Raw genomic sequence first — 15,817 nt, forward strand, 5'->3', positions numbered from 1 at the left:
GCAGCTATAAGCTCAGGAGTTTAGTATTTGCACATTTGATTGCTTAAGAAATTATCATCTTGCTAGTAGAACGTATCCCACATACAGGCAACTGCTTTTGGGATAGCCCCCATTCCAGTTGTTTGGGATCCATAGTTTAGCTGGGTTGCTCTGTCTGGCCTCAATGGGAGAGGAAGTGTCTAGCCTCACAGTGCCAGGGTGTAGAGAATACCCAGGGGTCTCCACCAGCTCAGTAGAGAAGAGGGGAGGAAAGGGGAAGGGTTGTGGGAGGGCTTGACCGGGAGGGGGTCAGTGAGTGGGATGTGAATGAATACGTAAAAAAAAAAAAAAAGAAAGAAAAAAGAAATCATCATCTTTCAATGCTAGTATTGTCACACCACCCAGCCTCAGAACGCTCAGTCAAACTGCTCCTTCTGCTGTTTTAGACCTGCTCTTGTGGATTTGCTGGCAATGATCAAACTAGTTTATGCCATGATCAGGCTAGTTTGTGCATGACATAGTAGTAGAGATCATCTTTATAGTGAGAGTTACACCATGAAGTTTAGATTAGTGTTTCTATACCATCAAGAGATAAACCTAAAGTACAAATTTTGTAAACTCCCTCTCCATTTTCTCTTTGTTCAGTGATTTCATAGAGTTCATTTGTTGGCTAGAAGGTATTAAGATTTTGCTATACTTCAAAATCCATTTTCTGTCAGGATTAACAGATTGACCTCATTATAAGGAAATTTTACCACTTCCCAAGCCTATGGAACTTTTGAATTAGAAGCAGTCCTTAACATTAAGTGAACTCTAACTATCCTGCTTTCTCCAGGTTGTAGATAAGAGGAAAGAATCCCAGAGACATAAGAACTTACCCATAGCATGTTTTCTAAGCACTGACCACTATGCAGTAGAATTAAGGGCCCATCACTCTGTTTGGTTGGCTTTTCCAACCCATCCTTCCATTTCCCTGAAGAAGCATTCAAGTTGCACTGTACTCCACCCTAGAGTACCTTTTGGGATGTTAGTAATCATAAAAGAACAATGTGCCTATTATAATATTTGGGAATTGGGAATGGTGTAATTTTTTTTGTGTTTTTGCACAGTTTAGGATTAAACAGCAAGTCTACTTTTCAGTGCCTGCCATTAGGACCATAATACATGAACTCTACAGTACCACCACTAATAAATTATGCCTTCCTGATGGACCTCTCCCTGTTAGTTGTAAATTTTGATGGTCTTACAGAATAAATTTCTTTATGAGGTACACGTAGGAGATGTGATCAGGAGTTGAAAATTTACTGGCTCCTAGTTGAGAGAAGGTAGGACTTGGTCTCTGGATGTAAGTGGTACTAGAGAATTCTCCTGGAGGATAATTGCTTTTCAATTATAATTTTAAATAAATAAATATTAAATAAATATTTAATTAAATAAAAATTATAAAGGCAGCACTTTTTTTTCTATCAAGAAGCATAGACATTACTTTATATTAGGAAAAAGGGGTGTCATTTGAAACCTTTTCTGCTAACAATCCCCAGGAACTCCAGAGCCAGATGACCCTTTGATTCTTATGTCAGTTTCCACAGGACAGTTCTGTGATTTATATTTAAATTTCCACAAGCCTGGGTTTTATTGCTCCAACAGCTCCCTTACAGAGAAGAATTTACAAATGTAATTTGCTGAGCCATTTATAAAGGGACCACTGCTCCTGTAGTTCACCTTTCCCAACCTAAATTCTTAAACTGCATATAAATAAATGCCTGTGAGTGAGCTGAGGTCTAAGTTGCAGGCTTATGGTAGGAGCAAGGCTTCCCTTTCATTTCTTCCCATGTGAAGCCTTGGGTTCTCTCAAGCTGAGCATTTTGCTGACAATCATTGTTCTGTTGAGTTGAAAGTTCTGGGTTGTCACCCTACAGTGACACTCTTCTTACCCCAATACTGTGGTTTTCCCCCACCCATGAAGCCATTTTAGAAAACAGGAGTTATGAAACTGGCACTGTCATCTGGCTATTTCCTCCCTAACCTAATCATCCTGACTTTATAAATTATGGGAACTTTGAAAATTTCATTCTGCTATTTAAATGACCATTTACTTTTAATTAGATCGCTCTGGCATGAGAGTCTAAAAATACACCTTCCGTTCTCACTCTAATGAATGAAAGTGAGAAATTAGCTGTCTCGAAGAGTTTTTGTTTCAGCACATTTCTTCCCATTCAAAGTGATTTACAGCAACCTACATCCACTAACTAGCTTGTATTTCAGATGACCATTGGCGCATGTAGGCCCTGCTTTATTTCCATCCAGAAGGTATAATGCCGACTCTCCAGGGAACTACTGAGCTGGGTGAAACTATTAAATAGGAATATAAGAAGACAAACAAAATTTCAGAATCAACGAGACAAATCAGAGTACAAACAAGAATTGAAATCTAATGGAGAGGAAAGTGGGCAGGAACACATTCACAACTTGATGCTAAATTTACTCTTTTGTAGCTAAGTGTCAGAGTGAGCTTTTTCACATTCTTCCTCTGTCAACACAATTAAGTGTACAAAGAGTTTTTGAAAGGTGGAATTAGAACTTCTGTACAATGTAGATGACTTTCTCTTACAGCTGTGTCATTGTTGCTTCTGTGCATCCCATCATTTTGATATATGTTAATATCACTAATGGCAAAAATAAACATCGTTAGCATCTAACTAGTATCATAGCATTTTAAAAGAGTTTCCCAGGCCCTAGCTTGGACAATCTGCATGAGGACTCTAGGGAGTCACTCTAGAGACAATCAAACCCATTCTGTGCAAATGAATTGAACTTGGATAAAGGGTTATTCATCGGCTAGTTGAGAAGGGCTTGAAATCCATCACTACCTTTAGAGGTTACCAGATGTGTACCCTCAACATCTGGAATTTTAACCTGGGGTGTGTGTTAAGAGGTGTGTGTTTTAGAACAGCCACTATAGAAATCATTAAGGCCATGGTGTCTAGATCAGGGTGAATACTCTGATTAGTCTGTTATTAGCTGTTTCACCTTGAAGAGTTTAACAGATCTCGATGTCAGTTTCTTCCCTGTGAACTGTGGTGATAATAATATCCACTTCAGTATTCGTTGTTGGCTAAAATGACATGATAGGTAAATAAGTAAATAAATAATAAAGTAAGTAAATAAATATTTTTAAAAATGTTAACAATTACTTTACTCTGCAAATTGCTCCCACATTGTATTGTATGAGTCATATTACATATAGAATGTGTTTACATATATACATGAACATACATGCACACAAACATATATATGTATATATGTATTCTTCTAAGTATTACACTTAAGTCCTGTCACTGTGACTAGATGTGAAAGATTCTTATAAATATATAAATATTACTTCAATGTCAACTCATTGTACCTATCAGTGTGTTAGACCCACAGGTATGTAATCTGTTCATACCATGTGTATATTGTACATGAAGTACTACTCAAAACACATAATTTTTAAAAGAAATCTAGATATACAAGCCAACTTATTTTAACTTACTCTTTTGATTCCAGAATGTATCTTTTAGTATTATAGAACAGCAGTTGGAAACAAAGGCTTTGGAAACTGTCTCACTAAACACTATGCCAAAATATACTAGTTCCAACACCATGGAAAAATGCCTAGGATTTTAATTTGTCATGCAAGAGTGTCTTTTAAGGACATGTTTCTGGGGGTATTGTGAGGCCAAAGGTCATATTGCTCCAGTGAAGTGCAGGATCAAAACTTTGGAGGAACTGGCAAGGTTTTGAATACTGTGTTAAGAATTCAGGGAAACCCATCTGTCTCTGTTACACAGAAGTCTAGGCAGTATTTCTGAATACCTCCTTATGAATAGAGAGAAAATACTACAAAGTAGGGTGCATGTGCATGTGGGTGTGTGTGTGTGAGTGTGTGTGCATGTGTGTGTGTGTGCATGTTGGTGACTTGGAAACTATGACATGAAAGAACTTGTTCCTTATTTTTTATTTAAATGTGCAGGGTCTTTCCATCATTTTCATATGATACTAAATGATTTCCGTGAAGCCTATTTTGTTAATTTGGAAAGTCATAATATTTGATTAGGTTAGTTGATCATGAGCTTTGACTGAATCTACATAGAGAATTCTAGTCTGAATTTTCTAACTATCTCATTAACCTTTCAGAGGAAAACCACAGGCACTAGTTTTACCTTCCTAAATTGTTTATTTTCTATTTATTGGGCATGTACCGCATGCTGAGCTGTGTACATGAAAAATTAGTCTTTTTCTCTAAGAAGTTGGTTATCTTAATTGCAAGTTAAGACACATAGAAAAGAATTTATACCTTTGCAAGCACATCCCATATTATTCTAGATGTTTCCCCCTTTTAGATATCTCACTTTACATGCTTTATTTCTCAGCATTTGGGAGAATATTGAAAGAGGAATAAAGGTCAATCCCCTTTGAGTGCAAGATTATCTATCATATATGTTCTATCTGTCTGTCTGTCTTTTTCTTTCTCTTTCTTTCTTTCTTTCTTTCTTTCTTTCTTTCTTTCTTTCTTTCTTTCTTCCTTTCTTTCTTTGCCTCTTTCTTTCTTTCTTTCTATCATTTGTCTATTATTTGTCTATGTGTGTCTATTCATCATCTATTATCTATCCATTCCTAAATAAACAAGTACAATTTGCTCAGTCTGTATAATGTTACTTGTATGTTTTCAGGGCTGACCTTTTGATACTGGATAACCAATCAGTGTGCTCGTCCTTGGGGAAGAGCATTTCTCTCACTCTCAGCATTCTTTGGCCGCCTGTAGTTCTTTGTGTTTCTTGTCTACCTTCCTTCCTTACCCCAGTAATGGCTGACCATGGTCACATGACATTCTTTAGCCTACTACATGTCTACATCCCCCAGTTATTCCTAACAATGACTGACCATAGTTCAAAAGAAGAAAATTCCAGTTTGTGTTCTCATTGTCCCTTTCCTTCTGTATAACTCCCCTCCAACAGGTGCAAATTATTGGCTTGCCCTTCATAGCTTGTTTAGCTATTCACACAGAATTAACAGCCCAGGGATGGGACCCCCTACAATATGGATGACAGACTCTGGATCCTTGACTAGAGGCCCTTCTGCACCATTGTTTTCAAAATAAAGCCTGTGCTAACACTAGGTTCCTTATTCCTTTTATCCTCACCATATGGGGGAGAGATCAAGGTATGGGTCTTCCTGTAGGAAATCTTTTCTACTCTCTCTTCAAGTCCTCTGCTAAACCCTGTAGTCCTTCCTCACTCCTTGAGTGACTCTGATGGGAGCATTGCTTCACTGCATTAATCATTTGCCAGTTAATCCTTTGGTGAGCTTGAAGATCTTAACTCTCTTTCAGAAGCTCTTTCTTTTTGAATCTCCACCATGTAGACTTCTCAGAAAACTGAGTTCTAGGTGGAGAGTTTACCTAAATCATACTGTAGGTCCCCTTCCTTTTGATGTCCCTCTCCCTCTCCTCTTGACCCTCAGTAAGCAGCATCACTGCTTGGTGCTGATACCCTTCTACCCTTTCCTTTTGGCCTGCCTCCTTCTTAGGAAAAATACTCCTTTGTCATCTTACCTTTCAGTCATAGGCCAATACACCTTTAAAATGTCTAGAGACTTTCCTTTGGCCTGTATCTTGGTTAGGTTATCTATTGCTGTGATAAACCACTATGACTAAATTTAGTTTGAAGAAGAAAGGAATTATTTTTGCCTAATAACATCTACAGAAGTTGCTGTAGGAAGCTGGAGGCAGGAGCTATTGTATAGTCTGTATTGGCTTGCTCCTCATGGCTTTTTCAGCCTTTTTTTTTTATTGCACTTCGGACTACAAGGCCAGGAATGGTACCACCTGACAATGTGCTGGGCCCTTCTATATAAATCACTAATTGAGAAAATTTTCTACAAGTTTGAATATTGCATACAGAGACATTTTCTCAACTGGAAGTTCAAATTCCCCCAAAACTATAGCCTGTGACAAGTTGGCATAAAACTAGTCAGCAAAGCATGTCTCATCAGAAACTCGTGGACTCTGGAATGAAAAAGTTCTATTAAGCTAAAATGCATTATGAACTACCACAGCACGATCCGGCTGCAAGATTCCTCTGGATAATTGCCACTGCTATCCTAAGGGTGGTACATTTGACTTTTAAATTCTAAGGGATCTCAAAAACCTTCTCTAATACACTTTAATTCTGACTGTCAAGAAACCAGAGAACTCTAATTGCCTAATCCAAGACCCATGCCTGATCAGCCTAGCTATAATTGCTAGCCATGTGATGGTCTTCAGCCTTTACACACTCCATCCCACAACTCTCTGTCTTGATCTCCAAACAATGTCTTTTATTACTCTTGCCCCAACTTGCCACAACATTTCTGCATTTACTTGGGCAATTAAAGTCCCTCCCATCTAGATCTGAACAGCTCTTTCCCAGGTATTCTGACATATCCCTCACCTCTTCAGGTCCTTTACTTGGACCTGCTAAATCTTCTCACTCCCAGAACTTGTCCCCAGTATGTAGATGATCTCTCTTTGAAGTCTGTCTATGGCCTTTCTCTATAACAAACCACCCCACTTAACTTTCTGGCTATTCAAGGATACTGAGTATCTTCTAATTCCCAAATGCCTCCTCCCAAGAAGCTTACTTTAACCACACCCTGATTCATTCTTCCTCTGGCATACCTCAAATTTAAACACTCAGATACAGGGTGTAGCTCCTCCGTAAACTAAACAGAACTTCTCCCCTTAAAAGGGCATAGCAAGTCATCTTCATACCTAAATCTTTAACTTCAGAGTCCTAGAAAATACCCTTTAGCAAGCTATTCATGGTCCTTTTACAGAGCCTCTGTACCCCTCCTAACCTACTGGACTCTCATTCCCTAAGTTTAAAGAGTTCCCTTTGACTACTGCTGCAGTAGGACTCTTAGATCCCTCTGAAATTTTCACCTCATTTATATACTTCTCTCAGAACTTAGTCTTTGGTTCGCTTTGTCAGTTCTATGGAGACATACCCTTCTTAATGCTAGAAGCCCTCAAACTCTATCAAACTTATTGTTCCCACCTTTCATAATCTCCAGGAGTTACCTCACCATTCTCTTCCTTTTAATTAGCTGCATTTCTCTCTTCTTTTCTCTCTCCTTTCTCTACTTCTCCCTTCACCCTTCCCTCTCTCTTATATTCAGTAGATACACAAACTGTTCATACAAAGCCCATCCGCCAGTCATCATCCAGTGCTGTAACATGTCAGTCCAGCTGTGCTCACTCCAGTAAATTTTCGTCTTCTAGAGGACTCCTACTCCTCCATCAGTATTGATCCTCTTGCAGTCATTCAGTCTTTTTGTCAGATACTCATACTTCTGAGGCCTCTAGCTGCTATATTGTTAGGATCTTCTTTAAAGAAACCCATCAAACTGTGGGCAATGTCACTGTCACTGATAGCACAGTGTCACTGTCACTGATAACAATGCCCTTAAAGCCCAGTGTCTCTCCTCATAATTTATAACAAGCAGAATTCATGACCCTTACCTGGGCCCTTATGCCAGCATAGGCAAAAGAGTTAACTTTTACATTAACTGCAAATACCAAATATTCTACTACTATCCCCAATTTGGCAAGAGAGAGGCTGTCTAAGTTCTTAAAGTACCCCTATCATTATTAACATTTTAGTTTACAGACTTCAGAATGTCTTTCTGCTATTCATGGAGACTAACATCTACCATAGAGATCATTCAGATATTTTTAGATGAGAAAACCCCCCCTCTCCCCCCAAAAAATCCCACTTGATCCAACGCCTCTGTTATCCAGGTAGTTCTAAACTCTATCTTAAATATTTCTGTCTCTTCTCATTTCACTGACTTAGAGGCTGTCTCCTCATGTTGATTCTCTTATCCTATTTGCCTTTTCTTCAGGGCAGCCTGTTATATCCCCTGATGAGGCTCTCTGGTAAAAAGTAAACCATCCTTAAAGATTTTTGATAGATCTTCAGTAATGGTCTTACTGCCCCTCTGGCCTTCAGCAAGCCCTCCTTTTGCCATAAATAATCAGTTGCTTGTGCATCACTGCTCATTTTACTTAAGACCTTCATCTATGCCCCCATTTTGCTACAGATCCTATACAGCATCACCTCACAAATGCATTATCTGCTCTTAGGTACCTACTAAACCTGAAGATATCCTCTAGGGCAAGATGGGCAGAATAATGTTATTCATAAGCCACCCTCTCATCAACACCACCATGTTTTCACACCAATGGACACATTCCCATATTAGTTAGAAATTTTCACCAGCAGGTATAAAAAGGCTCGAGCGGAATTCATATCCTTCTACCTCAAATCATTCTTATTGTCTTATCTTCTTCTTTAAAATGTAGTAGACCTGGCTTCATTTCTAAAGTACTCAACATTTGCCTACCTCCTTAGACATTAAATATTCTTTTCACTTTCTCTATAGACTTGGTGCTCAGGAAACACAGCAGATTCATCTTGAACAGCTTAGATGATACTTAAATTCAAACTTTCCTGTGCAGCTCTTCCAATTAGTGTTGATGGGTTCTCCCCAGAACCTCTTTAAGCTCATCTCCTTTGAATTGATGTTTGACAAGTCCATCACTACCCAGCCTTCCTTCCTATTGCTTCACCTCTCCTTTCTGGACTTGTAACCTTCCTTATATCTAACCAGACACACTCTACAATCTTTGCTTATAGGACCTTCATTAAACCTTACCTCCATCTTCAGTTCTCTCCTTAGATCCTGATCCTGGTGATGGGATCATCCTGTCTCACATCCCCAACTCTTACAGCCTAAATGGTGGGGATTATACCAGGTATTGTTGACCACTCAAACCATAGCAAAAGTAAAGAGTATTTCTCACTGGCAATACCCCTCTAAGCCTGATTTTAAAACTCCCGATTCTTCTGTGGATCCTCCCCATGCTGGTCTATATATCTCTACTCCCATCTCAGGTTTGACCTCTTTACTCATACATGGCCAACACAACCGGGAGCTGCCATGATCTCCCAACTACCTTTTATTGACCTGATTAAAGACTGACCAGTATTTCTGGGACTAACCAAAATCCATTCATCACTGCTTACTACCCAAAAAGAGCCATGGTATTCCCTTAGGCTCTGTATTTCATTCTTTCCTCCTCCTCGTCCTCCTCGTCCTCCTCGTCCTCCTCGTCCTCCTCGTCCTCCTCGTCCTCCTCGTCCTCCTCGTCCTCGTCCTCGTCCTCGTCCTCGTCCTCGTCCTCGTCCTCCTCCTCCTCCTCCTCCTTCTTCTTCTTCTTCTTTCCTCCTTCTCCAACATATAGATGGCCCTTATAAACCTTCTAACTTTTATGTGATACTAGCTCCTTCTTTCCTATCAATTTCTGGCTCTGCTCCTCCCCATGCAAAGCATAGGTTCCTCCCTGCCTCAGCCCCTCTAGCTATTGCAAGCACTCAACTACAAAAGTTCACCTTCCCTACATTGCCTCACTCCTCACAAAAGGGTGATATGCTTTCACTTCTCTCTTCTTTTCAAAGGAAAAGACTCCTCTTGCATGAAAGATGTCAAAATTCCTTTGTGATGAAATGGTCCTGCCTTCCTGAGAGAGACATCTGGGGAGTTTGTACAGTGTAGCCTGCTGCAGTACATCTCTGTTTTCCTAAATCACTATCAAAATTCCAGTGACCCAAATAACCTATGATCACACAGACCTTCTGCCCCACCTAATCTGTAAACTCTGGTGCTTTTCATTTTGTCAGGTTCTCTCCACATAACTGTGGATATACACTAAGTCCCTGCCACACTCCTATTGCTATTTCTTCCTCCACAGATATCTGCTTCATGTGCTTCTTTTTCTTCTAAAAAATTCCTCTCTTACTTCATGAAAAGAATAGAAAAAAATCGGTTATTTAAGGACCTCAGCATCACCTTGTTCAACATGCTCACCACCCTGGCCCATCTCAGGACCAACAACTTTCATCTTCAGTCTTGCTAATGTGGATTACATTTCCATTATCACAAGGGAAGTGTCTAAGTTCCCTCTGGGTGCCCCATATCTTGCTTCCTTCAGGAGAGGACTCTTTTTCAATTGCTCATTCTTCTCCTGTACTGTCATTCTCCCTAGTAGATGGCCAGCAAATAAGAGAGCTTTTTTTAGCATTCATTTACAAAATTCGGTTGGTTTCAGAGTCCTTCCAGTTCTTTCTCTGTTCCCCTCTCCCTTCATAGAAAACTGTGTTGAAAGGCATTTTTACTATTCCCTCTACAGTCTTAACTCCCATTGTCTACAGTATTTGTGTCCAGTATGCTTTGTTTTCTTCCTAACTTTAAACATGACGAGTGCTTAGGACAAGTAGTCAGTACTTGAGTACTATCACTGTGATAATAGATAACTTATAGGACCAGCAATGTTCTAAACATTTTCATTCTTTTATTAATCTTTTGTAGATAATATTTCTAATGTAAATGAAGAAAACTATTTTCTGGACCTCATGCATACCTTGCTTCAGACAAAACAACTACAGAAAGGAGCTTAGATTTGAATCTAACTACTATAACTACAATGTTTGCTTTATCTATTACACTTATCCTTTTCATTTTAATTGACAAAATTGCCTGCATTTGTCTTATATGCTCTGATATTTTAAAATAATCATATTTGATAATTGCTTCATTGAATCAATTAATACATGAATTTCCTCATGTACTTTTTATGAAATCAAATGAAAAAAATTTCCTCTGACATTTTAAAGGATATAATACATCAATAGTTATAATCCCAATGTTGCATAAGACATCCTTTGAATTCATTCTTCTACCTTAAATTTTGTATCCCTTCACAAACATTACTTGTTGTTCCAATTTTAATGTCTGGTAGCATCCTCACTCTCTGAGTTAGCCTTTTTCATATTAGACATATTAATGAAATCATATAATATCTATATTTTGTCCTTGGCTTCCTACCTTAAAGATGCAATATTCTGGACTTTTATCAATGCTATAAAAATATCAAAGAGTATCCTTTTATGTATATGTACCAAATAGTTTCTTTATCTTTTCACTCACTGATGGACATTAAGATTGATTCCATTTCTTGGCCATTGTAAATAAAGCTATCATGAACTTAAGAGCACAGAATTTTCTTCAGCATATGAACTTCATTCTCTTTGAATGTATAGTTATATTGGGATTGTTAGATCATACAATAGTTTAGTTTTTGGTTCTGAGGTTCCTTCATACTGTTAATACTGGCTGGAGCCATTAACAATATTTGACAGTAAACAAACATTCTCTTTCCTCCACATGCCAATGCCTTTCAGCACTTGCTTTTAGTAATAACTGTTCTACATTGTGGTTTTGATTTACATCACACTAGTAATTAAAGATATTTAGCATTTTTTATGTACCTGTTAGCTATTACTGCATCCTTTCTTGATAAATCTTTATTCTCTGGTCTATTTTAAATTATATTGATTTCTTGCTTTGGGTTGTTTGGGTACTTTACATATTTTGTATATTAGCTATTTATTACTAGTAGTCTTTTTATTTATTACTATTTCCTTGTATGTAGTATTAGTCTAATCAATGGTTTTTCTCTTTTGAGTGTTTTTTGGCATGTGTGTTTTTTTAAAATTTGTTCTAACCTATCATTTTATCCTTGCTTTTGTTGTCTGTGCTTTTGATGTCTTATCTAAAATCAAATAGCACTCAGACCAATGCTGTAGACATTCTCCTCTTATGTTTTACTCTTAAGAGTTTTGCACTTACAGGACCTGCATTTAAGTCTTGGGTTCATTTTGTGTTGCTTTTCCTACGAAGTGAAAAGAAGGGTGTAATTTTATTTTCTAGGTGCTCAGGTGTTACAATGCCATTTATCGAAGGTACCACCTTTTCCCATCTTGAATTCTTGATCTTGATGTCTTTGTTGAAGATTTATTCTTTTTGCTTGGGATTGCCTTAGTGATTGCTGGTCTATTACTTTCTAAATGGACAATTACTTCCTTTCATTTAATTGGATCTTCAGCAAGTCTGATGGCACTGATCAATCCCTCCTTTGGGGTACATTTTATTCTTTGCTCTTCAGTGCTTTTGTTCTATGTGCTTTTCCTATGCTGCGCCAACTACTCTAGCCCTGCTGCCTTCCACATTCTCCATCCATATCTAGCACTCATTCCTTTCCCCTTCTAATCTGTGTGGGTCATTTCCCTATGATAGTCCTATTCAGTTTCCAGTTTTCTATTCAACCTATAGACTTAGAACTTTCAGATTCATGCTTGCAGCCTAACTCTTTCCTCCAAGCTCCACTTCATAAGTAATTCTCTCATTTATAACTGTAACCATGATTGCTCTATGAGGCACTTACTAGGCCCCAAACAAATATAATGCTTCTCTCTCTCTCTGCCCCTTACCTGCCAACCATGTCCCTTTTTCAGTCCTTCTCTTTTAGATCATCAACTATTTCTTTATTTTTGCTTTTCAAAACAGGTTTTCTGTTTGTAGCCCTGGCTGTTCTGGAGCTCACTCTGTGGTCCAGGCTGGCCTTGAATATGGAGATATGCCTGCCTCTGCCTCCTGAGTGCTGGGATTAAAGCCATGCACCACCATAGCCCCCGCAAACCACCAGCTTCTAATTGCTCAGTTCCCGATTAAGTTCTCCATTGGTACATTCCTCACCTGCTAGTTCTCTGCACCTCTGCACTGGTGGTCAGCCATTTACGCTTGGCTCTTTAGCTCTTAGCTGTTAGTCTTCAGAAGCCATGTGGTCATGGATTTCTCCTCTCTCTCGCTTTTCTCATTTCAGTCACCACAGAGCTTCCTGAGGAAGGGGGGGGTGTATCCTATCCACAGACTTTCCCTCCTAAAGAAAGAAACAGCTGATCTCTTTCTTAGCCAGCACATGAGCCCTACATTTCTGAATCGTTCCTCTCAACCTCTCCCTTGTTCACTTCTGGCCTCCCAGCCGCCCTACCATATTGTCAGCACAGAAGAACATGCCCCAGTTTCAGAAAGAGGCCACTGCCTTTGTTTACTTTCCTTCTCTAGATCTTCATGATGATGCTGCCTCCTTACAATCCAGCCTGCGTCCAAGCCACATCCATAGTAGAGAACGCCCCGAAATGTTCACAAAGAGATGTGAGTTCTTTCCCTGCTCAAGGACTCTCAATCTCTCCACTGGATTTTCTTCAAATATTTCCTTCCTGTATAATTTACTTGGGTGCTTCTTTATTTGTCTCCTCCCCAGCAGTATAAGCTCTCTGAGGACAGGGAAGGGCTTTGCCCTGTCCTATTCATTATGTCCCCAGAACAACAAGAAATTTGTGATAGGTACATGGTCTTCACTCATTTTAACTGTCACCAAGCACAGTACAGCAGGCTCTATAACATGCATATTATAGTTTGGAGACATTAAGAGCAAGTGACTTGTGCTTAACTAAGAGAATACCTTATAGAGCAGAAGAGAGTGGGTTCAAAATCTGTCTCATTTATTTTAGCTTCTGTTTAAATCTATGCAGTTGAATCAAACATAGAAAGCATCTCCCATTGGTATCTATAGTGACACAAATATCTGTGGTGTTGGAGATCACACCTGTTTCTTGACTGTTCTGACAAGTGCCTGTCAAATGTGTATATCATCTCAGTTTCTTGATCTCACATAGAGGGATAAGAAATTATGCCTATTTGTTTTTTTTTTTCCTTCAGAAAAGCTTAAGCAAGCTACCTAACCTGAGTTACTGCCAACTCCCTTGTTCATTTCTAACAGGCAAGTTAATATAAATGCAGTGTGCTGATCTTACTTATGGGAAGATGAAGTTCAGAGTGTTTACAACATTAAACTATGTCAGATTTCCTACTTACCTTTTTAAATTTCTATTTCAATGTTACATTAAAGTTTTCTGAAAGCATGCTTTTTCAGTAGATGCATGCTTAATTTTTAAAGCTGCCTTTTGTCTTAGGAGATAGAACTTGGTGATTTATCATTCCACAGAAAGGACAATATGCTGAAGAGGAGATGTGGGAGGAAGTAATCCTGATGTAGGCAAACTAGAGTCCTTTCAAAGCGTGTCATGAGATTCAGAGTTTTCAATCTTCCCCAAAGCTCTGTCAGTCATCTTACTTGGAGGTTAGAGAAATGGTTATGGGAGCCTGGCAGCTTATGAGACTGGCTGTTCAAGTGGCTGGCTTCCAGATGTAATCCATCCACGTTCTTCCTGCAGTTACTGCCATTTGGTGGCAGTTGTCTCCTCAGGCGAAATGGAAAGAAGGGTGATTGTGGGCCCTGACATTGGCTGGAACATGTAGGAAAACACTGATACTTTCAGACTTCTCCAATTAGTTTATTTCTAGGGAAACTGGGCAGAAAATTCTGAGAATGCAGTGTTCACACAATGTTACTGCTGCTCAAGAGGGTGTCCCCTGCCAAACCCTCATCCTGTCCCTTGAAAAGGGTCACAATTGTTACATTGCATTGTAGGGGTGTGTGCAATTGGTTTTAACAAGCCTGCTGCAGGGTGCCACAGCCAGGGGTTTATGTTCTTGTGATTAACACATTGAACAGAAAGGTGTGAAATACACAAATAAATATGTTTTTATGGCAAGACAGATTGCCTCTGTATTTGAGACTATACAACAGCTCATTCTAATCTAGTCACTGAGTGTTCCTGCCTCACCAAGCATTTACTGATGGAAATGGTCTCAGCACATTTAGAAAAGAAATCAAATCTGCATTATGGAGTCAACATCTCTGTATTTCCTGTTCCGTGCATGGCAGATCCATTATAAAGCTATAGTTGATGTGCTCTTAATTAAAACCAGAAAGTGTCCAAAGCTTCTCAACATTGTTCCGTCTCTTGTTTCTGTCTGCACAGCTCACCATGTTAGAACTGGGACTTGCGAGGTGGTGGCGCTGCACAGATGCTGTAATAAGAACAAGATAGAAGAACGGTCCCAAACCGTCAAGTGCTCCTGCTTCCCGGGGCAGGTGGCGGGCACTACACGAGCTGCTCCGTCTTGTGTGGATGGTGCGACCTTTTCCATTGCTCCTTGTAATAACATGGTTGGAATTGGAACCCTACTATAATGCTGTCTACTAAAGTCGCTCCAAGGGGACTGTAAATCATGTGGTACAAAGGAAGTTATTTGGGGGCTTTATTGTTTTTGTGTGATGTGAATACATCTGGCAAGAGTGAATCACGTCTGCTACAAAAGCATTATAATGAGGTTCCAGTTGTTCAACGTGCTTCTGATATTGTTTCCATGAAAGGTAGATTTACTGGTAGATAGGAGATTCATAAATTACTTGGGAAAAACACTATGGCTAAGAATGGTGAAGTAATGTATGCTCAAAAACCCTAAACAGAGCTTAAGAATAAGAGAAAAAATGTCACACCATGTACACAAATGATTAGCTGAAGATGAAATTCACATAGGATGACTTCAATGGAAATGGATGTAAATATTGCTTTCTTTGTTCAACTGTTCATGTTATTATAGTAGATTACAAATCTTTGTATGAGGCTATTAATTGCTGCAGAGTAAACAGTAATTTGTTATGTGGCATATTCCTTGCGAAGAAATTACTGTTTACAATAAAAAAGAGAAAAACATATTAAGTTTACTAACACTCTCCTGATTTTTAGCTTGCTCGTAGGGCGTATTTCATTGACTTTAAAATATTGATTCAGCCAGGCATGGGTATAGTTTATTATGTATTTATATAAATCAGTGCAAAGTTTCTCAATATATCAGTCCGATGAAGTTTCTGTTTTTGCTTGAAACATTCTTCAACATTGTGAGTATAGTTATTACTTTCTGTTGAAAATGCAGAAAATTTATTAAT

The 15,817-nt window shown here is 38.9% G+C and overlaps 1 protein-coding gene across 7 annotated transcripts in view; it reads left to right on the plus strand.

Annotated features, from left to right (window-relative positions):
* Positions 1 to 15,817, plus strand: part of Tafa2 (TAFA chemokine like family member 2) — a 472,572-nt gene that overhangs the window by 416,834 nt on the left and 39,921 nt on the right. For all 7 annotated transcript variants that reach the window (XM_031350385.1, XM_031350386.1, XM_031350384.1 and 4 more), the window contains exon 3: positions 14,847 to 14,999. In XM_031350385.1, coding sequence (XP_031206245.1) covers positions 14,847 to 14,999 — 153 coding nt within the window. The remainder of the gene's footprint in view (positions 1 to 14,846; positions 15,000 to 15,817) is intronic.

The sequence above is a fragment of the Mastomys coucha genome, unplaced genomic scaffold (assembly GCF_008632895.1).
Source record: "Mastomys coucha isolate ucsf_1 unplaced genomic scaffold, UCSF_Mcou_1 pScaffold4, whole genome shotgun sequence".
Classification (NCBI taxonomy): domain Eukaryota; kingdom Metazoa; phylum Chordata; class Mammalia; order Rodentia; family Muridae; genus Mastomys; species Mastomys coucha.